Source organism: Lagopus leucura, unplaced genomic scaffold (assembly GCF_019238085.1).
Source record: "Lagopus leucura isolate 7727_CA_CO unplaced genomic scaffold, USGS_WTPT01 Super-Scaffold_810, whole genome shotgun sequence".
Taxonomy (NCBI): domain Eukaryota; kingdom Metazoa; phylum Chordata; class Aves; order Galliformes; family Phasianidae; genus Lagopus; species Lagopus leucura.
In genome coordinates, this window is record NW_024962261.1 from 13968580 (window position 1) to 13993658 (window position 25079).

Here is a 25079-nt window from a genome sequence, read left to right on the forward strand (position 1 = left end):
AGCAAAGCTAAAACCCAGACAGAAATAATTCAAGCCAAGGGAAACAAGAAGAAGTTCTACAAGTGTAACTGTGGTAAAAAAGAAGGAAGAGGTAAGGAAGAGGTAGGCCCTCTCTGTAAGGAAACTGGAGGCATGGTCATGAGGGGTGCTGAGAAAGCTGAGGCACTCAAAGACTTCCTTGCCTCAGTCTTCACTGGTAGGAGCTCTAGCCTCACCACCCAAGTTGCAGAAAACAATGGGAAGAACTTGGAGAAGGTACATCTGCCTGCTGTAAGTGAAGATTAGGTTTGAGACCATCTAGAGCACCAGAAGGTGCACGAGCCCATGGGACCTGATGAGGTCCATCCACAGGTTCTATGGGAACGGGCAGATAAAGTTGCCAAGCTGCTGTGCGTCATATTTGAAAGGTCATGGCAGTTTGGTGAAGTTCTCACTGACTGAAAAAGGGGAAACATATCCCCGTTTTGAAGAAGGGAGAAGAAGAAGATCCAGGGAACTACAGGCCAGTCAGTCTCACCTCTGTGCCTGGCAAGATCACGGAGCAGATCCTCCTGCAGGCCCTAGTAAGGCACGTGGAAAATAAAGATGAGGTGATAGGTGGTAATCACGAAAGGCAAGCCATGCCTGACAAGCTTGGTGGCCTTTTATGACAGAGTTACAGCGTCAGTGGATAAAGGAAGAGCAACCGAAGTCATCTATCAAGACTTGTGCAAAGCATTCTGGTTGCCCAGCTGGAGAAAAATGGATTAGATGGATGGACCACTTGCTGGGTGAGGAATTGAACAGGGAAAATGGTTTTAAACTGAAAGAGGGTGGATATAAGGAAGAAATTCTTTTCAGTGAGGGTGGTGAGATACTGAAATAGTTTGCCCAGCAGGGTTTTGAATGCCCCATCCCTGAAGGTATTCAAGGCCAGGTTGGATGGGGTTTTGAGTGTCCTGGTCTACTGATAGTTGTCCCTGTCTATACTGAGGGGTTTAAACTAGATAATCTTAAAGGTCTCTTCCAACCAAACCACTCTATAATTCTATGTTATTAATAAACTGCAACACCTTTTGTAAAATAAAATTTCAAACTAAATCTTGGTCTTCTGTCTACTTTTCAAAGTTATCAAATACAAAGTGTTAATGCATTTTTTGTTTGATCATCAAGATAGTCACAACTTTTTTCCAGATAAGAATGTGAAATCTCACAGACACTGTAAAACAAACTTTCTACCAATAAGGAAAAAAACCCTCAATTTTCTGAAATGCCTGTTTTTTTTTAAAAAAAAAAAAACAGGAAGATTAGTTTCTTGTATTTTTTTAAAGAATAATATATGATACAATGAAGGTTTAGACACCTTTTTATTTTTTGTTCTGGCCTATAGAGTTCTTGCTTCATGTGAACTTTAAGACATTATATCTTCATATAAATCACTCTTCTATTCTATTGTCTATTCTATGAGACAATGAAAAAGTACTAACTGAAGAGTGCATAAGCTCTCTACTTTGAGAAGAACAAGACAGGAAACAGAGAAATGTATTTGCTATATAAATATGTAAAAACTTTGCCTACACAATAGAATAGTGGCACTTACTTAAGTGGATACTCACATACAGTTTGAAAACTATGAGTCTTGGTGTTTAATGAAAAAATACAAAAGACAACATTTTTCTCTTTAGTACTCGTCAAAGAGAATGAGTACAATTCAACATTACATCCGTCTCCAATATTTACATCTGTCTTGTAATGCTCCTTTCTGATGAATTTCACTTCTTGTTTGTATAAAATGCTACAAAGAACACTTTGTGTGACTCACATACGTTCACAGCTATGCTAATATTTCACACAGAATATCCATATATTTTTTTATTTCATAGTCAGAAGTTTGTATTTTGGTATAGCTTTTTGTGTTTCTTTTTTTTTTTCCTCAGTGTTGGTTTGTTTGTTGTTGTTATTGTTGTTTTGGGGGATTTTTTCCAAGCTCTGGACAGCTGGGAATTGTAGAGCTTTAACACGTATTTTAATCTGTTCACCTTGGCTGAAAACTTTACAACTCCAGGGACAACTTTGGTGATACATGGTGATTCTACTCACTCCAAGGTTCAAATAAAGAAGTATTTGTCATAGAAAATCCTTTGAACACACTCAGTTAATCTAATTTAGATAAACTACAAGTAATCCAGATTTGATCTTCAACTTAAATAAGCATAAGTTGCTGAAGACTTTCCTACTCAGATCATTTATCTCAGATGCAAAGAGGATTTTTTTCCACTTATAGGACAAAAAGAACTGATCTATGTGCATCAAGTACTCACAAAAATTCACCTAAGAGCAAGATACTAGTTTGTGGAATAACACTATGCATTTTTAATCAATAGCTGACACAAGAAACACTCAATTCCTTATTTAGGAAGATTTTAACTGATATCCATCTTACAGACATACTTGCATAGACTTGGGATGATTAAAAAAAATGAGGGATGGCAAGCAAGAAAATAGTTAATAGTCCATTACTGTTATCCATAAAATTCTTATCGAAACAATTTAGGTTCTGAATACTTGTATTTATACACAAAACAGATAATTTTCTATCAGCCAAATGAAATTCTAGGATAAAAACGTGCCATGGCATGCTTCATCCAGTGTTTTTAACCAGTACTAAGCCTGAATTGCCTTTTCCACCATACATTTATACTGAAAATATGTCTTCCCAAAAGGCGCTGATTACATTGTGAGAAGACCTCAGTGCATCTAGTACTAATTTTAATTGTAGATACCAGAAGATGCTTTGCAAAACAGTACATTTTTTGTGTTTCTGAACAGTTACATAGTTCATAAACACTGTATTATCCAAGTACATTACTATAGAAGATTAAAATCTACATACTCTCAGCAAAGATAAATCCATTCCATTTAAAAGCATCATATACTTTATACATACACACAATCTCCTTTCGGTTGTGACTGTCAATTAAGAATACTACAATTTCTTCTTATATTGAGTTTGAAAAGAAAAAATATACAAGGAGTTTGTTAAAAAATGAGATAGAAATACTGTACTTTAACACTATTTAGTTAGAGGGATATACAACAAATAATTGTGTACCTAACTATTTGCATATGTCTAACAAACTATATCTTAGTATTTTAGACATCTTCATTTTACCTAGTTACAGCCACCCACCAAAAATGCTGTTGACATAGTATAGCTTCACATACGTATTTATCTAATGCTCACTTTATGACATGGTCTATACACACAGTCTCTTACATATATTTACTTACCAACAGTATCACATGGTTCGTCTTTATGTACACAGAAATCCTTCCTAGAATTGAGGGTGGAAAAAAGAAAAATGTTAAGTAAGCCAAGTTGTCAGTCCTTTAATGACTGTGTGACCTATTTACAAATACTTCATATGGCTCAATGAATAAACACAGAATGCTGTTATCCCAACAAAGAGCGTGGTGAAGCAAAGGCCAGGATTGCCCATAACACTTGTATTCACTATACTCTCAGAAGAGATTTAAGAGTAGTCAGGTGACAAAATATGTACTATATATTTAATTTGCATTGTATGTAATTCCTGTTGTTTTTTTTTTTTTTAACCCATTTCTATTTCTTGAAATACAGCAAGTTTAAAGTTAGTCTTCAGAAATTTGCACATGAAATGAAAATATCTGTGATGTGTAATATCAGATCCAAAACCAGCATTTTAATCCAGGATTAAAATGAGAGTAAGAAAGCTTTTGTGGCTTATCTAGTTATCAAGACTAAAAGAGAATTTGGTACAAGTGCATGCTGGCAAAGCATTACTGCTAGAGCAGCCTTTCTAATAGTGGAAGATTTAAAAAAAAAAATCATGAGGAAAAGACTTTCATCAATACCATTTTTAGTCCATCTGCAGATTTACAAATAAGACCACATAATTGCATCAAGTAGAATAAATATCTTAGCCCTGCTTTAAACAACATTTGCTTGCAATTCATTTTAAATTCACACATATTTTACCCGTTCTCTGAGAGAAGTAACAAAGTTATATAAAAAAAAGGTATGCAGGAACATAGAGAAAAAAACAATGCACTAATACAACATCTAATAAAAGTACTATCTACTTATCTGAAATTTATTCTGATTCTGACATGTACTCGTATAAAGAATATTCTCCCCTCTTACTCTCAATTTCTGCATAGGCCATTATGGGTTGGAAATACTCCTTTTTTATATTCTGTCTATGAAGCTAGATATATAAATACAAATAGATACAGGTAAAGATATACACATAAGCACACATCAGCACTCAAACATACTTGCACCTACTGCCAGCAGCAGTATTTATAAATGGAAACTAACTGATACCTGAAATGCACTCTGGAAAGATGTACCTAGTACAGAAATTTCCGGTTTCAATATTACTTATTAAATATCTTTGCATGAATAATCATATTCATTTTTTATATCTAGGAAGTATTTCATGTGCGCATACTGATCATCGTTAAGTATCTGTAATACATTTCTTAATAGCTATTGTTGTTAAAGGCTTAAGAATAAAAATTTAAGTTGGAATCCAGTGAAGCTAGCCATCGATATGAATCAGACTGTACCTCACTTTTCAACGTCACATTTTATTTTTTTATTGAACAGGACCAGTAATTAAGGATCTTTCTCTTTCAAAAATGTCTTATATGTATATTTATTTCCCAGGAATTGTTTGGGGCTTGAGACACAAGAGTAGATTGGTGATAATTACCATTTTTATAAATGCAACTACTCGAAGAGATTTTACTTTGTTTTCCACAGATTGCTGTCACACAGTGATTTAGGTTCAAAAGCAACCTCAGGAGACTGGTAAATTTTTGACACTTGTTAAAGGCCACACAGTTAGAGACATGGGATTATAGCTTTTTATTCTCTCGTCACCACTGACAAAAAAATTACTGGCTAGAAAAGCAAAGCAGCAGTGCTAGAAAGAAATTATGATAGAATCAAATCTTTATACTAAGTGATAATAAAGAAGACATAGGAATCCATTTAGATGAGCATTGGAAACAGAGACTGAAGTGATGTTGAAGAAACTATAATCAGACACAGAGAGTTCTTTTACGTTATCAAACCTGCAACAAATTGCTTTAATGCAGTGGGCTATAACAGTTTCCTTTGTTCTGTGCTATGTGACACAAGGGACTTAGTGTGCTGTTAAACATGACAGAATTAGTAGAAATACGGCACTTCTGATGAAGCAAGAGGACGCATGCAGAAACAATCAAAGGCCATAGATTATCTTTCATGCATAGTCATTCAACTACTATTAATAGTAACTGATGTAATGAAGTAAAAAAAAAAAAGAAAAAAAGAAAAAAAATGAAGGGCATACCTGAAATTTAAAAGATCATTTGGCATTTTAAAACTACCAATATCCAAGAGGTTTCTGCTTATGTAATAACTCTGTTCTCGGATACTTAATGAGGTGCTTTTGTTTTGTTTTTCTTTCTTGCCTGAATCCATCTATGATTAAGCCATGCATCCAGAGTTCCATTATGGGACTTTGGGAAAACAGTTCTGCTGCGATTTGGTAAGAGGAAGGCAAAATAACCATTCTTAGTTCCTTATTTACATTGAAAGAATCTAATGCCTACTTTAATTTCCAAGAATATTCATTCAGGAAACCTTAGAAAAAGTTTAAAGCTCTAGCTAGATCTACAACTGACTTGTAAAGAAATTATTCTTTAATTCATACAAGATAACTTACAAATTCCATCAAATTATAACTACATTTCCATGTGTGCATACACATAGCTTACACAGAATCACACATAGAATCATACACCTCTCTATCTGTATGTACATGTAATTGACATATGGAAACTACACAGAAGAGGACACTGACTCTTAGCTATTGTCATGGTTTTACGATTTTTGGTTATCGGTATTCCACATCATAATATCATGTAATGCACTGGGGGTTTGGCTGTTGATGCTCAAGTTCTAGGTGCCTGTCTGGAGGAGAAGGAGAACTACATTCCCCAGGGGGCTTTGCGGTCAGCAGGGAGATACAACTGCTGGCAAGGCCATCTGATGCTCTCTTCTTTGCATGCGCTTCTTTGGCTGCTCTTCTCCATCTGCTTTTCTTCATTGGCTCATCTGGACTGCATTTCTCACCTCAGCACTGTGGTGAGGCCTATCCACCTTTCGGACACACACTCCCTCTCTCATTATATTTTGATTTGTTAGCTTCAATTCCATTATATCGCATTAGCTTGCATTCTGATACTATATTTAGTAAATTAGTTTGTTTCAGCTCAGATTGTTGCTGCTGCTTTCAATTATTTTGGGGTTCCCTGTTTCCCTATTCTGAAGGCGCAGATTCCCTCCGCCCCACTAGGCACGGAACTGGGTTGAACCAGCCTGCCGACTGTTGACAGCTATAGATGAAGTGGTATGAATAGAGCAATAAAGCATAATACAAAGCCTTCAGGAAAGCCACTGATATCATTTGCCTCTCTTCCTTCTTAGCAAAGTAGGGTTGATAGTAGCATTATCATTAATGCATACATAGAAGTTTGTGGGGCAAAAGTTAGTAACCAGTATATTTATAGAATATATACTGGTATATATAGACAGCAAAAAATTGGTTAAAATACTCAGAAATTCCCTTCTAAGCAGTATCCAGTGCAAAACTTCCATTACTCTAATGCACACCTGGCATGCACATATAAAGAAAAACAAGTCCTTATTCAAGTGAGGAAAAACATGAGCTTTCATGAGAATTATAACTGATTTCCAAGTTTGATTGAGTTGACCAACACTTGAAAGAATTCTAAGAAAGAATGGGTAAATGCTAATATATTGTTTCAAGAAATTACATTTAGTTAGTGAATTCTCAATGAATTACATGTAGATTATAAAGAAGCAAAGACTAACTATCCACTTTGCAAATATAAAGTATCTCATTATATACCGTTTTTAAAAATAAATGTTTATGTGTAGATGGGATGTAATGGAAGGTGTAAAGAACAGCAGAGGAAGAATAAAGAAGAAAACAGACAATTTCCATGAACAGTTTGCAACAGTGCATCATTTTCGATAAACTTAACACATATTTTAGGCATGCTAGTAGAAAGACTTACTATGAATCTAAACTTGCTTGCAGTTTCATTTCATATATTAGATGTGAGAAAAGCAGAAACAGAAGAGATCAGGCCATGGATTTTAGCATTCTACCAAATATTCATTCTGGCTTTTGCCCTACTTTCAATCTCCTAACTATTCTGATGCTCTAATGTACTAAATGAGGAATGACAGCACTGCAGTTCTTGTTTTTTCATGTGACAGAACATTCTGAAATTGCATCGATAAATTAGGTCCACACAAAATTAAAAAGTATACTTTTTTAAAAAAACAAACAAAAAAACAATAAATTAAAATTGCTTTAGGAGTTAATGAATCGGTTTGGGAGTTAATGAACCGCAGGCTAAATAATGAATTTACTATTCAGTTGGGAATTTAAACAAACAACAACCTTACTGTTACGGATGTTTTTTCTAGAACTCTTCACTATTGTGATGGTAAGCTTCAAATGCACTGGTAAGTATTATTTCTAATTTAGAAAATAAAAAAATACTGCATTTAAATATTTTAAATATCTAATTTTTCTTCATCTCTGTAATGCTGAACTGAGATTAAAAATGGTAATAAGCTACCTTCCAAAGTTCATGTTTCAACCACATTTAAGAAAATGTCAGGAGAGTGGTAAGTGAAATAATAAGTAAATTGAATGTGTAGCTAACATCTCTAAACAGATACAGAAAAATAAGAAAGCCAAGGAAGGTATTTTCGAGTTGAGTTCAATGGAATTTAAGCTCAACATTAGCATTAAACAATGATTTGGAATAAAATAAGAGAGCACTGCTAGTTAAGTTTAAAAATGAAATGAGAGCTGTTAGAATACAAATAGGAATGAAGACAAATCATTTTTTTATATATGACTTATGTGAATAACTCTTATTCAAAATAGCCAAAACTGGACTCCAAAATTTGATCAGGTATGGTGACAACACAGAAGAAAAAAGAAAGTGAAGAAAAGAAATAAGAATTTGAAAACAAGCAGTGGCAGTTTACTCAAAGGAATGAATAGTACCATTGGACAAAAACATAGGAAAATATCAGCAAAACTGTCCGCACACTCCTGTGTCCAATTTGTGGACTTACAATCTGTTAAAAAAGCAAATGGGTCTGGAGAGAGCTAAAAGAATGATTACATGTCTGAGAAACTGTTAATCTAAACGAAAGATGAGTTGTGCCTTGATCACAGTCTACAAGCATTTACACAGGGAAGAGATTTCAAATAACTCCTTAGCTGCAAGTGGTATAGAGATCCCTGGTAGAAAGACAAAATTTTTCATTCTGAAAGTAAATAAAAATGGCAATAATCTATTTCAGAACACAGTTAATTTCCTTCATTTTGTTTATTTGTTTCAAGACTGTCTAGCTTTCCAGTTCACTACTGAAATCTGAAATGTAGTCCTGGAGACTTACACTACATAACCATAGTCTTAACATTCAATTTAGTTTCATGTAGAGGTACATGATAGATCTGTAAGGGTGAAAGACATTGCAGAATGGAACAAATGTTACCTGAGTACTACAGCTCTAAAGAATATGCTGATGGAACCAGGTAAATCATGCAGATTTTCCTCAAACTTGTTGTGACAAGTTTTATCAACTTCACATACTCCAACATCTTGAACTTAGGAAACAAACAAACAAACTCACAGAATCTGATAATTAAAAATTAGGGAAAAGTACTAGACACATAAATAAATTTAAAGTGAAGTGAGGTTTTGCTTCACTCTTGTATCTTTTTTTTCTACACTTCCAAGATTTGACTATCTAGTTTACTATAGAGGTCATATATGAATTCAGATTTTATAAGAGAGAAACTGTAGATACCACAGATCTTTTACTGCCTTAATTTCATCTACAATATACAGAACAGAAAACCTCTAAGGATTTCCTCCTCCATACTAACCGATAATAAAATCTCTGTGGTCATAAAACTCAGGGCTTAACTGTGCAGCTACACACCTCAATTTCAAAAGCAAGTAGCATGATAATGTTCTCTAGTGTTTACTAACACATACCCTGCAAGGAACAAACAGGATGTATTGGAAGATTTGGTTCTTTCCCTATGATATCACTGGTATCAGTGGGACTTGATGGAAGAAGTTCTATGACTGGAGAGCTGGGATGGAGGGCTACCAGTTGTTTACGAGGAACAGACAGGGAATGTGTGGTAGATGTGCTGTGCTGTACATAAGGTAGAGATTAGACTGTAGACCTTGCCATTTAGGATGATTTGGTAGAGAGTTTCTGGGTGAGGATTATGGGGATGGACTGCAAAGCACAAGTAATTACAAGGGCTTACTATCGACTGCCCACTCAGCACAGTGCCACAGATGATATTCTACGAGCAGTCAAGGAAAATTACAGGATCAGTTGCCCTCTTTCTTATGAGAGACTTCAAATTCTGAGACATAAGCTGGGAATGTCATGCTGCTGTAACAAATAAGTCTGGGAAATTCCTATCATCCTGTCACAGACACTAAGTGAGACAATTAGGAAAAGGACCTTCTAGATCTGTTGTTTGAGAATAAAGCCCTGTGGAGAGGTGATGGTAGGCAGCTCTATTGGCCACAGAGAGTTTGAAAAAGCTGACCTCAAAATTTTTTGTTGCAAGGAGAAAAAGAGTCAGCAAGACACTCTGGACAAACTTGGAGCTTCTCAAGGAGGAAGTTAGAAGTGTCCCCTGGGAATCTACTCCAGAAGGTTTCGATGTTTGCTTTTATAAAAGTACCTTTTTTAAGCCCAGAAGAAGACAATCCTGTTGCACTGCAAGTCAGGCAAGTAAGGCAGAAGACTGGCCTTGGTATAAAAGGAACTGTTCTTGGAAATAAGGCAGAAAAAGAAAGGCAAGGTCAAGATTTGTAAGGAGGGGAAAAAGTGGCAGTTAGCATCTGCAAAAAGACAACAAGAAAACTCAAAGCTTGGCTTGTATTGACAGTGGCCACTATAGAGTCAGACAACAAAGAAGGCTTCTTCAGTCTTGTCAGCACATTGTAGTTTAATCCAGCAGGCAGCAAAACACCACACACTTGTTCATCCACTCCTGCATCTCTCGAAGGGATGGGGGTGAGAACCAATAAAAATAAAAGCAAAGTAGAACTTGTGAGTTGACATAAAAGCTAATTACTAAGAAATGGAAGAGAAAAAGTAACAGTAATGACACTTACATGTAGATCACTCTGAAAGTAATGCCTCCTACTTATTTTCATGGAAACTTGTCACAGAGCTATCTAGATCAATCTATGCCTGTGACAGGGGGCAGCAGGCCCCTGGCCTCAAGATGGGAAGGGAAAAGGGAAAGGGTAAAGAGATGGGAGCTGGGCCCAAAAACAGAACAGCGGCAACGATCTAAGGAACAAAACTTAATTTTACTAAATATGATATCGGAATGCAAGATAACACAATATGATACAATATAATTGGAATTGAGGCTAATATATCAAAGAAAATAAGAGAGAGAGTGACCAAAAGAGGGTGAAAGGTCTACTTTGAACTGAAACCGCACAGCTGGGGAGCACCCACACACTGCCAGGCAGTGAGCGAGAGAGCCAGAGAGTGAGATCCCATGACTTCATCCCATGGCTTCTCTTCCTCTCTGAATGTGAAGTCCCCTGGGGTATGCAGTTCTTGTCTTCTGAGAACCAGATATCCAGAAAGTTGCCAGTCCACAAAACTGGAGTATTAACTCTTTAATTTCCTGTGCTTTACATGATGTTATGATGTAGAATACTGACAACAAAATTGTAAAACCATGACAAAACTACGACAGATTAAAAGAGAACAATGACATTATTTGATACAGCAAATTCTAAGCTGTCAAATGCTATCTTTCAACATAGTCACCACCATTAGCTGTGCATTTCCACAAGTGATGAACAAGAGCCTGCATGTTGTGCTTGCAAAAATCTGCACCAGTAGACGTGACCCACTGTTTCACAGTTGCTGTGACAGCGTCATTGTTAGGAAAATGTTGTCCACATAGTCCATTTTTCTTGGGCCAAACAGATGGAAATCAGAAGGCATCAAATCTAGACTGTGCAGTGGGTATGGACAGTCCAGCCAAAATTGGAAGTGTGTTCCACGGTCTTCAAACTGGTATGAGGCCAGGTACTTGTGTTTTGCAAGAATGGTTATATTCTCTGGCCTGGCTCTAGAAGTTCAAGCCTTCAGCTTAATCAGCATCATGATGTAAGAGTCAGACTTGATGGTTTGCCCAGGTTCCAGGATATCCAGAAAGATTATTCCTTGCCTATCCCAGAAGGCCATGCACATCACTTTATCTGATGATGGCTATGTCTTGATCTTTTTCTTAGATTAGGAATTCACATGTCCATGCACTTGCATTTTGACTCAGGCTTGTAGTGATGATACCACATCTCACCACCAGTAATGATGCAAATCAGGAAGTGTTACCTTCAGCCTTGGATTGGTTCAATAGGTCCTAATAAATTTGAATATGATGTCATGGTGTTATTCCTGTTCCTGTGTATTTGCTAGACCCATTGGAGGCAAACTATACAATATTCTAACATTACCAGCATTGTCTCAAGCATACTGAAGCCAGTATTCATCTTTTTACACAGTTCCCTGGCTGTAATCTGCTGATTTGTGCAGATGAGCTGATTGGGAAGCTCTTCATTTCATGGTATGACAGCTGTGCAAGGCTATCCAGAAAATGGCTTATCTTTCACAGGGCGGTTGCCACAGCTGAAATACACCACCCACTGCCTCACCGAATTCACATCCACTGTCTGGGCTCCATAAACATTCAGCAAGTGCCTATCAATGTCACTGGTTGCTATTTCTTCCTATGGAGGAATAATAATACCATTAACTCATGCAAACTTCCACGTAAGACACTTTTTTGTCAGACCACTTCCCTGCTGCCTCCTGTCACATGCCAACAAAATGGAACAGCATAAAAATGAGAACATTCAGTCTCTACTGCCATACCATCAACATCCACCTTTGATGTCATGGACACACATAATAAAATAGGAGGCATTACTTTTGGAGTAGTGCTTGTACATACATACATATATAAATTCATCAAGCAGTGATGGCAACTCAATTGCTCACCATCCACTCTTAGATGCCCAGCCAGTCCCTGGACAGTGGCTGAGGCCCTTAGCCAACTCCCCACAGTCATAGTTTCTCACATGATGTTATGCAGTATAGAATATCCCTTGTCTAGTTTAGGTCAGCTGTCCCAGTTCTGTCTCTTCCCAGCTCTTCATGCCCCTCCAGCCTCTTCACTAGCATGACAGTATGATAAGATGAAATGTCCTTGGTTCTGTGTAGAACAACTCATCAACAGCTAAAATATTGGTGTGTTAACATTTTTGTTTTTCTCGTAAAGCTGAAACACCATCATAACACACATTGTGAAGAAAAATTAACTGCATCCCAGATGCAACCAGGACACCACAGCAAGAGGTCAAGGAAAAACTCTCCACTGATATTTGATAAGATGATCACTTAACAAGTAAGGAGAGCAAAAATAAGATTGAGGTATTTAATGTTTCCTGTTACCTCAATCTTTAATATCAGTAGTAGATCCTCAGTTGCACTGTTGTCCAATGTGGAGGACCATGACTAATGGAGAAGTGAATTTCCATTTGTGTTCAACAAAATTGTAAAGGAACAACTGTGAGTTGCATTAGCTCAAAATTCTTAAGTCCATGGATCCTAAAGGGGTATATTGCAGGGTGCTGGAAGAGTTAGAGAACATTACAGCTGAACTCCTGGAGTTGTGGGAGTCTGTGGAAGTCTTTTCTGACTGGCAGTTAGCCAACGTTATACGTGACAACAAAAATGGCATGAAAAAAGGCCCAGGAAACAACAGACCTGTTTGTCTAGGAAAAATTGTGGAAAAGATTGTCCTGGGGGATATTTAAAGGTATTCGAAGAACAAAGTTCAGACATAGTTAACGTGAGTTCATCAAGGGAAAGTTCTGCCTTAGTAATTTGATCTCCTTCTATGATAATGTTCCCTACAGTATGGATGAAGGAAGAGTTCAATTTTAGGGCCAGTTCATTCTAAGTCTTTTCCTAAATGACTTGGATACAGGACTTGAAAGTAGACTAAGTAAGTTTACAGATTACACTAAACTGGGAAAAGCTGTTGATTCCCTTAAGAATGGAAAGGCTTTGCAGAGAGATCTTGGTAAATTAGAAGGCTGGGAAATTACCAATGACACAAAATTTAAAAAGAGCACATGCACCAAGAACAGAGCTAACCTGGCTATATTTACACACTCAGGGATGAGGGCTGGAGAGCAGCCCTGCAGAAAATGATAAAAATGATATAAATGGCTGTTAGCAAGTTGAATCTGAGTCAGCAGCATGCCCTGGCAGCCCTAAGGGCACACTCTGGGGTTCATCAGGCCCAGTGCTGCCACAGGGAAAAGAAAGAGGTTGTCCCACTGCTCCTCTGCACTGGTGCAGCCTTACCTTAAGCACTGTATGTAGGATGGGTGGCACAAGAAAAGAAGGAACTAATAGAGATTTCCAAAGCAGGGCTCCAAAGATGAAGGGTCTACAGAGCGGGACATAAGAGGAGCAGATGAAGTCACTTAATCCATTCAGCGTATAGGAGAATAAGAGGAAACCTCATGGTTGCCTATATCTTCCTAACAAGGCAGAGCAGAAGAAGAGGAGCTAATCTCTTCTCTCTGGTAATCAGTAACAGGATTCAAGGGAATAAAGAAGGGAGAACTGGCAATGACAAACACTAGAGAAGGCTGAGGTAGTCAAAAAGTTCTTTCCTCAGTCTTCATAGGCATGTCTCTCAAGTCCCTGAACCAGGGTACAGCTGGAGAAGTGAAATCACACTGTAGAAGAAGAGCAGGCTCAAGGCCACTTGATGAAACTGAACATGTGCAGGTCTATGTGATTCAAGGACATGCATTCCAGGGATCTGAGGCAGCTGGCTGATGCAGTTCCTGAGCCACTTTCCACCATATTTGGAAAGTCATGGCTGTCAGGTGAAGTCCTCAGCGACTGAAGAAATCGCTGAAGAAACATCACTTCCAGTTTCAAGAAGGCCTAACAAATTGGCTGGGTGGCCACAGCCAGAGAGTTGGGCAGACAATTGGCTCTATGTCCAGTTGGAGGTGAGTAGTGACGGTCTCCCGCATGGTTCCATATTGACTGCACCTTCAGCAAGTTTGCAGGCAACATCAATCCAAAGAATGCAGTTGACACAACAGAAGGAAGGGATGCCATCAAAAAGGACATGAACAAGCTTTACAAGTATGCCCAAGTGAACCTAATGAGGTTCAGCAAGGCCAAGTACATGTCCTTGGCACTTGGATTAGGGAATCCCAGACATTAGTACAAACTAAGAGAAGAACTCCTTGAAAGCAGCCCTGCACAGAAAGATTTGGGGCTTCTGATGGAAAAATGTTCAGTGTAAGCCAGCAGTATGCACGCGCTTGCAGCCCAGAAAACCAAGTATATCCTGTATTGCATCAAAAGAACGGTGGACAGCAGAGTGAAGGAGTTTATTGTCCCTCTCTACCCTTGCATGGCCCCATCTGGAGCATTCCATCAGGTTTGAAGACCCTAGGGCAAGTAAGAGCTGTCAGAAAGGGTCCAGAGGAGGGCAAAGAAGATGATCAGCAGAGCACTTCTCCTGCAAGAAGGGCTGAGGGAGGCTCCGGAAAGACTGTGGCCTTGCCTTTTTTTACTTAAAATAAGATTGATTTTTTCTTTATTCTGAGTCTCTGAAACAGTCTTCCTAGCAAGGCAGATCATGCCCTATGCCTGTCAATGTTTGCAATGCATTTGGAAAATACTTTTTTGGAAATGCATCTGGAAAATGCTTTTAATAGTAGGTTTTACCTTTTGGTTAACCTTTAAGTGAGGTCAGGCTATTGGACACAATTATATTTTTAAGTTCCTTCCTACTGAACTACTCTAATTTCTTTCTTTTTTTTTTTTCCAGAGAAAAATGCTTTATGATATGTATATCTCTAAAGTAATAGTACGAATTTACAGCTATCCAATTGTTTTACCAAGAGAGTCCTTAAAACCATTTCTATCTTAATTCTCACATACTCCTTCTATCAAGCCTCCCTGATCCTATTTAAATACAATATGCAAACTTTATCTTTGTCTTCCTTTTATTTTATGACACCATATTCTAAATATGACATTGTTTCACCAGAATAAGTCAATTTAAGGGAAAACTAAACAAAATCTCAGAGGATCAAAAAGAGCTATAGTGAAGAAAAATGATCAAATTACTACTTTACTCATAGGTACCACTCCAGCCTGTGTGGGCAGCAGAGAATGTGAACACTGTGGGCAGAAATGGGCTTTGCTTTCAGTTTTACAGAACAAGTGTTAAAGTAAGTCTGGAAGATAACCTTTTTCTTTAAATGGCTATGATGTCTCTTTGTTGAATAAAAATCTTTATTACATACATGTTATGCTCTTTACATTTTGCATTAAATATTAGTTCTGCAAAATAGTGGTAATCAAGACCATATTTCTAACTCTTTTGGCTACCAGAACCAACTGGCATGTGTGAGCATAATGAAGCCTTTTCAAAGCACTCTTGCTTGTTCTATTACCATGCTAGACAAAAAGGAGAAGTAGGTGAGTTTTAGCAAGTCTACCACAGAATATGTTTGCAAATAACAAATGTACATTTTTACTTGAAAAATTACCAAGAAAGCGATGTTTATCTCCCTAAACAAAATTACTTCACTCAGTAAGGTAAGTCTGTTGTCCAAGGGTGTTTTTAAGTTATGACAAAGGAGCTTTTCTGCTATTGTAAAACAGAATAATACTCTCTGAATTAACAAAACATACAATTGTAGCCTCATGTGGGGTTAGCTATACCGTAAAATTGATGATGTGCAGAGGGAGCCTGGATTAGCAAAACATTCCCACAGTCAGCAAACCACACTGATATGATTTATTAACAGCTAAAGCAGCTCTGAGATGGTAGGTAGTATAGTCTGGAAATAAAACCACTGAAAAAAATGCCAGAACAGATCTCCAATTCCTGGCTGTGGTACTGACTTACTATCTGATCTCGAACCAATCAATTCCCCATTTTCTGCTTCAATTTCCTTAACACTAATCAGCAAATACTTCAAACAAAACCTTTTTAAAACTAACAGATAAAAACGTAGGAAATACAGATCAGAATACTGCATTACAAAGAACATCAGAAAAGTGTGTCTTAAAAGCATAATTAGACTTTCCAAAATAAGTTTTTTACCACGTAGTAAGATTACAAGAAATTTTAAAAACTGTCTGGTCAAATGCACTGTCTGCTAAAGACATCTTCAAGCTACTGTCTCTTGACTGCCTTAACTAAAACCTCATTTTCCTGAATTCAGAACTCTCCTGATTCTTCTCATGAAGCCTCACAAGGGAAAGAATGGCAAGTGAGAGGAACAAGGTGTTAAATTCTTTAATTTGTAGTATCTTGCAGTAGAAACACGTCTCCCAAGTTAAGAAGTGCAGCCTTGGACAACAAACTGAAACATTGGTCTAATTTTCTGTATTTTCCCATTAAGCTAAGACAGATTTGAAGATCAGATGTGGGACAACAGCCAATTTTGTCAAACAATGGCATTGAAATTCTCACTCTCCTGGCAGTGCCAGTGATTTAGGCTTTGAAGAATTCAGTGCTTCTTCAAGCTGATGTAGAAGATGCAAGCACTGAACCTGATTCAAGAGTCAAGGGACAGATGAGAGGTCACTCAGCAACACATGCTTCCAGTAGTACACAACTGCTCAGTTATTTTTGGACCGTCGAAGAGTACATTGAGGTGGAAGAAACTCTATTTCTCTTTAGTTCTGTTCATCAGCCCAATGCCCAACTTACGATACTTGGCCATTCTTCATGCCTTGGCATAATTCACTCTTTCCTGCTACTCAGACTTTTTCTTTGCCATCTGGACTCTTTCCCCATCAACATGCTCATTGCTAATATTGGTTGGGGTCTGAAAAATCCCCCTCCAGTCTGCCATCTCAGAGATGCTTTCTAATTAATGGAAATGTTATTACGGATAGTATTATCCGGTTTTATTACCGCTTGTATCTTTCAGGGCAGTTCAAAGGAACCTGAATGAAGGACTACCACTTAATTAATACAGAAATGTGTAAAAACTGATCCTCAAACAACAATCAGTGGTGCAGACAGAACAATGATAAATAATAGAATGGAGAACGGGTTACAAGTGAAGGATGTGTTTTTTCTTTAGGAAGGTAGGAGATTAAGCTGCAAAAGTACCAAAAAAAAAAAAGAAAAAAAAAACCAAAAAATCTATGTTTGTAGGCGATCTGGATTTCAGCATTCCCTGCTTCTTAGCATGTTCTCCAAAGCAAGAAAATTTACAGAAGATTTTTTCTGCTTTGGACAACTGAAATTTAGATATTGGAGTACTTTGAATGTAACCTAATTTTACAAAATGTATATAACTTCCAGTGACACTGTCCTGAATTAGAAATATATATTGAAGTATATATTGAAATTATATGCAAACAAATAAGGCTTATTTGGAAAGAACATTGAAAGTTCATCCAGTTCAAGCTCCATTGCAAAAATGGGGCTGGGCCCAACCCTAGACCAGCTGAATCATCATTCTCCTTCTCACTGGAAAATGGCTGTGCTCTGTTCAAACAAGATGCATCTTCCTGTGCCACTACGGCGAGCCTAAAGAACACCTGCCTGGGAGAAAAGAGGTAAGTCGGAGGCAGGTGTCCTTCTGAATCTGTGAACTGTCTGATAGTGTTATAATTAATCACAGATCTGAAATCACACTTCTGTGTCGGCAAAGTAAGTACTGTACATTGGGCACACAGGAAGACATATTTGTTCTAGATCCATTACAAAGAAGTATAACATAATGATGTGATTAATGTCATGCTGATCCAGTTCTGAATCCCCTAGATATGCTTTTGTCTTTTGAACAAATGTGTCTGCAGGACTGTGTATGCTGCCTTCTGAATACATGTAGAAAGAAGCATCTAATCTACAGTCGAAGAAGAAACAGGAGAGTAACTTTGTAATTTCAGATGTTTACCAGCTGCAACTATTGTATTCCACCTCTTTAGCACCATCTTGTCCTCAACATTTCAGCCTCTAAAAAGACTTTCAATTAACTTCCATTTTCTAATTCTGGAAAGGTGCCTCAAGTTTTACTCTTTCTTATTCAAAACTAAAGTCTGTGTTGATCATCTATCAACTCTTTTGATCAATTCTTGATCCATAATGTTCATACTATGTCATTCCTTATTTTTTAATGCTCATCCTTCTATAATAATACCTTGTGATAAGAATAGCTGCATCAACTGACGACATGTCTTCTCCCCAGCTTGTTGACATTTCTAAGTGTATATCATTCTTTTTGCCAAACTCTTCATGCTGCCATTTACAAAAGCTTTCCAGCATTTTTTCCCCATGATGTCCAATATACATATCTGCCTAGAAATGAAAATATTGATTCTGTTAAAATTGTGATTCTGTACAATATAATTAAGGACTTTTTTTTACTGAATCTGCAAAAGTATACTCCCTTTCATGGCACAGTGTATACATGAAAGTTTCTGTTTCTAAATTTAATGCTACCCTTCTATGTTAAACACGCAGATGAAGACACTGTACTGAAATGAGTACAGACAATCTGTTCTCCCATACTCCTGTCCCCTTTACTCAATAACTTTTCACTATTGATTAAGAAGATTAGAAGATGAAGAATTTGAACATAAAATGAGATTTCACTTACTATGAGAATACAAAATACTATATTTTAATATTTTAAAATGTGAAACACAAATAGGGAGATTTCTTTTTCTTATGAACTAATTAAAATACAAAGGATTCCCATAATACTTCATAGGAATGACAAGAAATCACAGCACCTGCAATGTGACTGGTTGTGACTGTGTGACTGTTGACATTAACTCTCCTACCATCCACTAAGTTTTAAAAAGTTTGTCATTGAGTTATGTGAATATACAAAAAGCAGTACATAAGCAGCTTGATTTCCATAGCAATTTTTTTTTTTTTTTTTAGTTACTTTCATCTGCAAGCATAGGAATTTCAATATATACAACATACAGATTAGCAAAAACTTGGTCTTTACTGGGGTTGTCAAGCACTGTAAATAATACATAAAGAAAACTGAGAAAAGCTGTTGGCTATTAAAGTAAATGAATATTACAAGCCTTCACAGAGCAACAAGATGAAGCAGCATTGTCCTCTGCAGACTAAGACAAAGGTGATGCGTACTTACTGGAGTCTCATGAAGGAGGACAAGCTTAGTAACCCGAAGATTAACTTGTAGTCCAAGGCTTTTGTGCTGGAAAAGGTTAAAAACCTAAGGAGGAAAAAAATAAAATAAAATAAAAAAAAAATAGGCAATTGTTTTGAACACAACACATTGTAGACTAAAAATATTAAAACTCAGAGTAAATAAAAAATTCTAATATTGTAGTGAGTTGCTTTTACTTCCAGTGACTTCAACAAAGCCTAAAGTTAATGTATTTTGTTATTAGGCAATATTGCTTCTGGGAGAACAGAAAGAACCTTTCACACTGACAACGGTCATAACCACGTTATGAAGGTTAGCCAATTTCTCCACATACTTGCACATGCATATAAAGTTATTCACATGAAAATTGTTACTCATTCAAATGCGAGATCATTGCAATAGCCCTTCCTCTCATGCAAAATTTTTTTTTTATTTATTCCTCAGTTTATGCTCCTTCAGAACATTCGTTCCTTGTACGTGACAGATCCTTGTTCTTGCTGCACTTCATGCAGTGCAGCAACAGCTGGGAGGGGTTGTAGTCAACTCAGTGCCTTAACTTTTTTTCACTGTGATGATCACGTAATCCTTCTAAATGACAAAGTTGCATTTACATAGCAAGCACAGATCATAATAAATCATGCAATACCCCAGCTTTCCAATAATATCATAGTGTTCTAACCAGAAAATCACCTTGGTCAGATCCCATTTTCTAGTTTCATCGCTGAAGTTATAAGACCAGATGGTGCAAACTGATGTGCAGCATCATGGTTTTATGTTGCAAAATATACGTGTTAAATCTTGACAGCCTGCTAATGGTCATGTGCTGACTGTCTCTTTACAGGTAGTCTGTCAGGATAATAAAAAGGAGCAATGAAATCAGTTCATTACGCATGTGCTGGTGGCAAAAGCCAAAATGAATTTTAAATTTCTTACCATATTTAAGATGGTCAGAATAAATCTTCTGGCAGCATCTTTTCCATGATACAGAACCATAGCTGGATCTGCTACCACAACTGTTTCTATATTGTACTCCTGAGGTAATTTGTAAGAGTATCGTTTTCCTCTTCCACTTTCTGATACTTTCTGATTCTTGGATTTTCTTTTATCTGTAACATAAAAACACTGCTTGAAGAATACATCTTTCAAAGTACCCCTCGCATACCTTAAGGATTTGCTACCTGTAATTAGAGCATCACTCTGTTTGTGTGCAATGTAATACTCATGAACGCTAATACATTCTTATTTAGCACTGCCAGTGCGATTAGGCTTGGACTGATTGCCTGAATATAAGCTCACATGAGGGAAACAAGATCGTCATTCAGCTGCTCAGATAAAGACAGTCAGATTCTTTGCAACCCACTGCATGACATATTTATAAAATAGTAGGTGCATCCTTGTTTGCTTTATAAGGTAGAGTTAAATTAATATTCTGTTTGACATACAAGTAGTCTCACTGAGGCTGAAGAATCACTGTCTATCTGCATAAAGCATACAGAAAACATACAGTCAATGTATCTCAGCATAGTAGATGATGAATACAGATTTGTCACAAACTGAGTACCACAAAAATATGCAGAAAAATTCACTGATCTGTAAAGATGAAAGACTATTTCAGATGAATGATGTCAATAATATGCAGGATAAAATATGACTCTTTTTTGTGTTTTGTTTTGTTGTTATTTTTTTTTTTCAAGCTGCACTAACAGGATTTCAAAGTCATTGCTACTGTCACTATAAGTATACCATATACTATATATACTATATGTATATATATATATATATATATATATATATAAGTGTACTATATACTTCTATTATACACTATATAAGTATATATAGTATACTACTATAAGTAGCTAAAATATTTTTTTTTAAGTGTATGATCTCCAGAAATAAATAAAGTCTTGGGTTTTTATTTCCTAAAAAGAAATACTAGATAAATCCATAAACAATCTAAATTTTAACCTTCCACCTTTTGATCCTTCAATCAGCATGCTTAGCCTTATATGGATAGCTAGCCCCCTGCTATACTTGTGTTTGCTGGCTGGATCCAGAGCCTAGTGCACAAAACAAAGCATCATACTTGTTTTTTTCATGCTTTTGAGAATAGTTTTTAATGAACCTGTACTATCAAGTATCCATATTTGTGCCAAGAAAACACACCCTACAAGCTATACAACTATGACTTAATACACAAGCATTTAAGGCTGCTTGAGTAGGCTAAGGCTCTGAGTTTACACAGTGACTTCATTTGGGTTAGAAAAGATTTGTCATGAGCCATTTGGTCAATATCAATATCAATATCAGTATCAATATCAATATCAATACCACTGCTTTTAGGAGCAGTGACTGATTCCAGTATATCTTCCAACAACATCATTTGTTCATCATTCACTTCTTCCTCACTAATAGCATCTATCGGTTGAAAAGTTTTAATTTAGTATCAGCATGGAAGTTCTGAGAAGTTTGCTATTATATTTCTCTAATATTTTACCTAGAGATCTAGTTTTTATTCAGAACTGAAGTAAGCAGCACCTGTTTAAGTCATTGTTTTGCTAAATGCACCACAGTCCCAAAAACTGCTGTACCCTCTATTTTTGGGGTTGTTGTGGATAAGAAGACTGCTCAGCTTCACAGACAAGCTGGCTGCAAAGGGCAGTCAGTGTCCCTCATTTCTTCAGATATCTGTTGGATTAACAAACCAAAGGAAGATCTGTTCTTGGCCAGTCAGCCTTATACAAATTGCTGGAAAAATTCTCCATCATGTGAGACCTCATTTATCTGAAAATTTTAGCTCTTCCTCCAGACTCTTAAATAAATAGAATTGCTAATTTTAGTAGCAATGGCATCCAAACAACTACTGTGATTACTTCCACCTAACAGACCAAACAGGTTTTAGGGAAAAATACTTGACTATTCACGTATACAAAAACAGAATTGCCCATTAATGCATAACAGATAACAACTCTGTAAAAAAAAAAAAAAAGAAAATCCAAGCAAACAAAACAAAACCAAAGCACTGCTTCTTGGATGTTAAGATGCAGAAATTCAGTTTATAAACTAAATTACAACACAAAAATAAAAAATAAATGTTACCAGAACACTGTGACCAGTAAGACTTTGACTTTTGGTGCATTTATAAAGAACATTAAGATTTCATATCAATTTATTACTTAAACTCACAATCTGGGACTGAAATGAAATCTAGAAATACTCCAGTACCCCAGCCAAGAAGTCTAAAAACATTTGACATTCAATAGTCTCTCAAAATAATAGTAATTAATAATAATAATAACCCTGAAAATTCCACCACTGCAGCAACAGATTGCTCAGAAGTATCTGAGCTGACATTATGAAGAAGTTATGACTACAAGACTCTGACATACTTGCCAGCCCTTAGGTACAAGAGTATTTCCTAAATCCACTCGAATCTGGCACAAAGAAGAGAACCCACCACCATCAACACCCAGGATTTCTTTTCATAGGGAAAGGAAAAGGGATGCATTAACCTTACAGAAATTGCACTATTCTGAAGAATGTAATGGAAAACAAACACGGAAGCAGCACCAGTATCCTCTAGCACAATGTCAAAAATCTACATCTACAACTAAGATTATTTATGCATTTCATTTCATGATTATTGGATGGAAACTGCATTTACAGCAAGGACTAACACAGCTATTGCAGCTGCCAGTCCATTCTTCATTCCACTAAGTCAAACTTCTGCTTTTGGTCCAGCAAAATTTGCTAATTTTTTCCTACAAAAAATAGCATTAATTTAAGACCATAGTCTGATTGTAACTCAGAAGAACTGAATATTGCTTATTGTCAGAACAGAGAAGTAGAAGAGCCTTCCGGTCTCAAACAAAGAAAGGAATCAAAATTCACACCTACTGTATCTTGTGCAAGCACTCTCACTCATCAGTTTGTGTGAAACAGAACAACCATTTTAGATTATTTTTTCTTCCTAGAGTACTTTTGCCATGACCCAGCTATAATGCACAAACAACTTCAGGCTTGAACAAGAGCTTCATACTAAGATGAAAGAACAGTGCATAGTTTCTCAAGGCAGATCTAGGCAGATCTTTGCTTTAATAGCAATTGCTTTTCTCACAAATCCTGTGCAACACATCTGTGAACTGGTTTGATTTGAAAGGTATCGTGAATGGACCGTGTGCTACAGAAAAGTGCAGAGTTAGAGATCTGTGTATGTGCAACTGGCTCACATAAGTAAGTAAATCATACACGTGTTCAGTGAAAAGACACACATACATTCCCACAAATTCAGAAAGTAAACGTTTTCATCAGTCCTATTCTCTCCCTCCACCAAACAGCAAGAAAGAGAACAGCCCATTTGCAAAACCAATTCCTTTGCCCTCCTCAGATGACTTTGGCTATGTAGTATCTTTCAGTACAGAGCACAACAGTTACAGACAACAAACAATACCTTCATTGATTGCCTCCCCTAATTCTGCATGAAAAACCATTATACGTATTATATAGTGATCCTTCAGCACCTCCAACAAAGACATTCATTCCTTCTAACAATCACAATTCATCACTGGCAATATATATTTGCTTGATATGTAGCCAGTCTTTGAAATCAATTTGGCTTAAAACCAGCAGCAAAAATGCCTGTCCCATGGCACCTACTCTAACACACCAGAACTGCAGAAGTAGGAGATCCTGTTGTAAGATACTGCTGAGAAGTAAGCATATGTAAGACAATCGTTACATTGTGTTGGACAGGTACAGCTGTCCAACAGGTACAGCAGCTTATGTAAAATCTGAGTATCTGAGCATCAGATGAATCTGCTGTTTTTCTTCATTAACCTACTTACTTGACAATTTGGTTTAAAATTCTCAAATATTGCTTTAAAAGACTATTTTGGTTTTTTTGGTTTTTTTGGTTTTTTTGGTTTTTTTTTTTTTTTTTTTTTTTTTGTCTGTTTGGTTTTTTTATTCCTTCCTTTCTGCAATCCACTTTTAGGCTGTACCCATAAAATTAATTTTCTGGTGATGTTAGTGATGCTGAGTACTGTCACAACAGCAGCTGCTCCAAGTGTAGACACCACTTTTATCAATATACCTTACTGCAGCTCCACGATGTAACACAATTTGTAACATCAAAGGGAGGGAATAGTCTTGCTAGTGTAACAGAATTAGTCAGAAACTGCAGACATTTAAAACCTCCCGGAAATAAGGTTATGCCAGAAGATGCTAATCAGTTATTCACAGTTTGAGCTATTTTTAAATTCCACACTGGTAGTAGAGATAATAAACCTACTTCAAACAAATATTTGAATCTCTGTTGACAGACTATTTGCAATGTCAGAGCCTTGGGCATAAGATTACTGGAACAGAATAAGCTGACTTTTCCATTTTAGAGAACACAAGAAAGTGAAAGGCTGACTGCTAATGAAAATGACAGAAAAATAATTTCCTTACAGATGAGTCTGCATCTTTATTCATTTTCATGCATGCCATGGATTGTTATATAGCAGATGCTCGTGTTTGTCTCTATGATAATTTCCTATAACATCATTACAAATATCCTCAGCTCATGTCTACTCTGAAGAAAAGAAGCCATCAATTAAGCAGGAACAGCAGAGTATTATTTTCCACAAAAGCTCCTTTCTCCTCTACACTGAACATTACTAAGTGATCATTATGTGCCAGACTTTTTTTGAAGT

At 36.7% G+C, this 25079-nt stretch overlaps 1 protein-coding gene across 1 annotated transcript in view; it reads right to left on the reverse strand.

Moving 5' to 3' along the window:
- The window catches only part of ADAMTS19 (ADAM metallopeptidase with thrombospondin type 1 motif 19), a 158687-nt gene that overhangs the window by 100872 nt on the left and 32736 nt on the right, over positions 1-25079 (reverse strand). The window contains exons 4-7 of the mRNA XM_042866331.1: positions 20320-20492; positions 19369-19452; positions 18400-18557; positions 3271-3314 (exon numbers count right to left, since the gene is read on the reverse strand). Of these exons, the coding sequence (XP_042722265.1) occupies positions 3271-3314; positions 18400-18557; positions 19369-19452; positions 20320-20492 (459 nt within the window). The remainder of the gene's footprint in view (positions 1-3270; positions 3315-18399; positions 18558-19368; positions 19453-20319; positions 20493-25079) is intronic.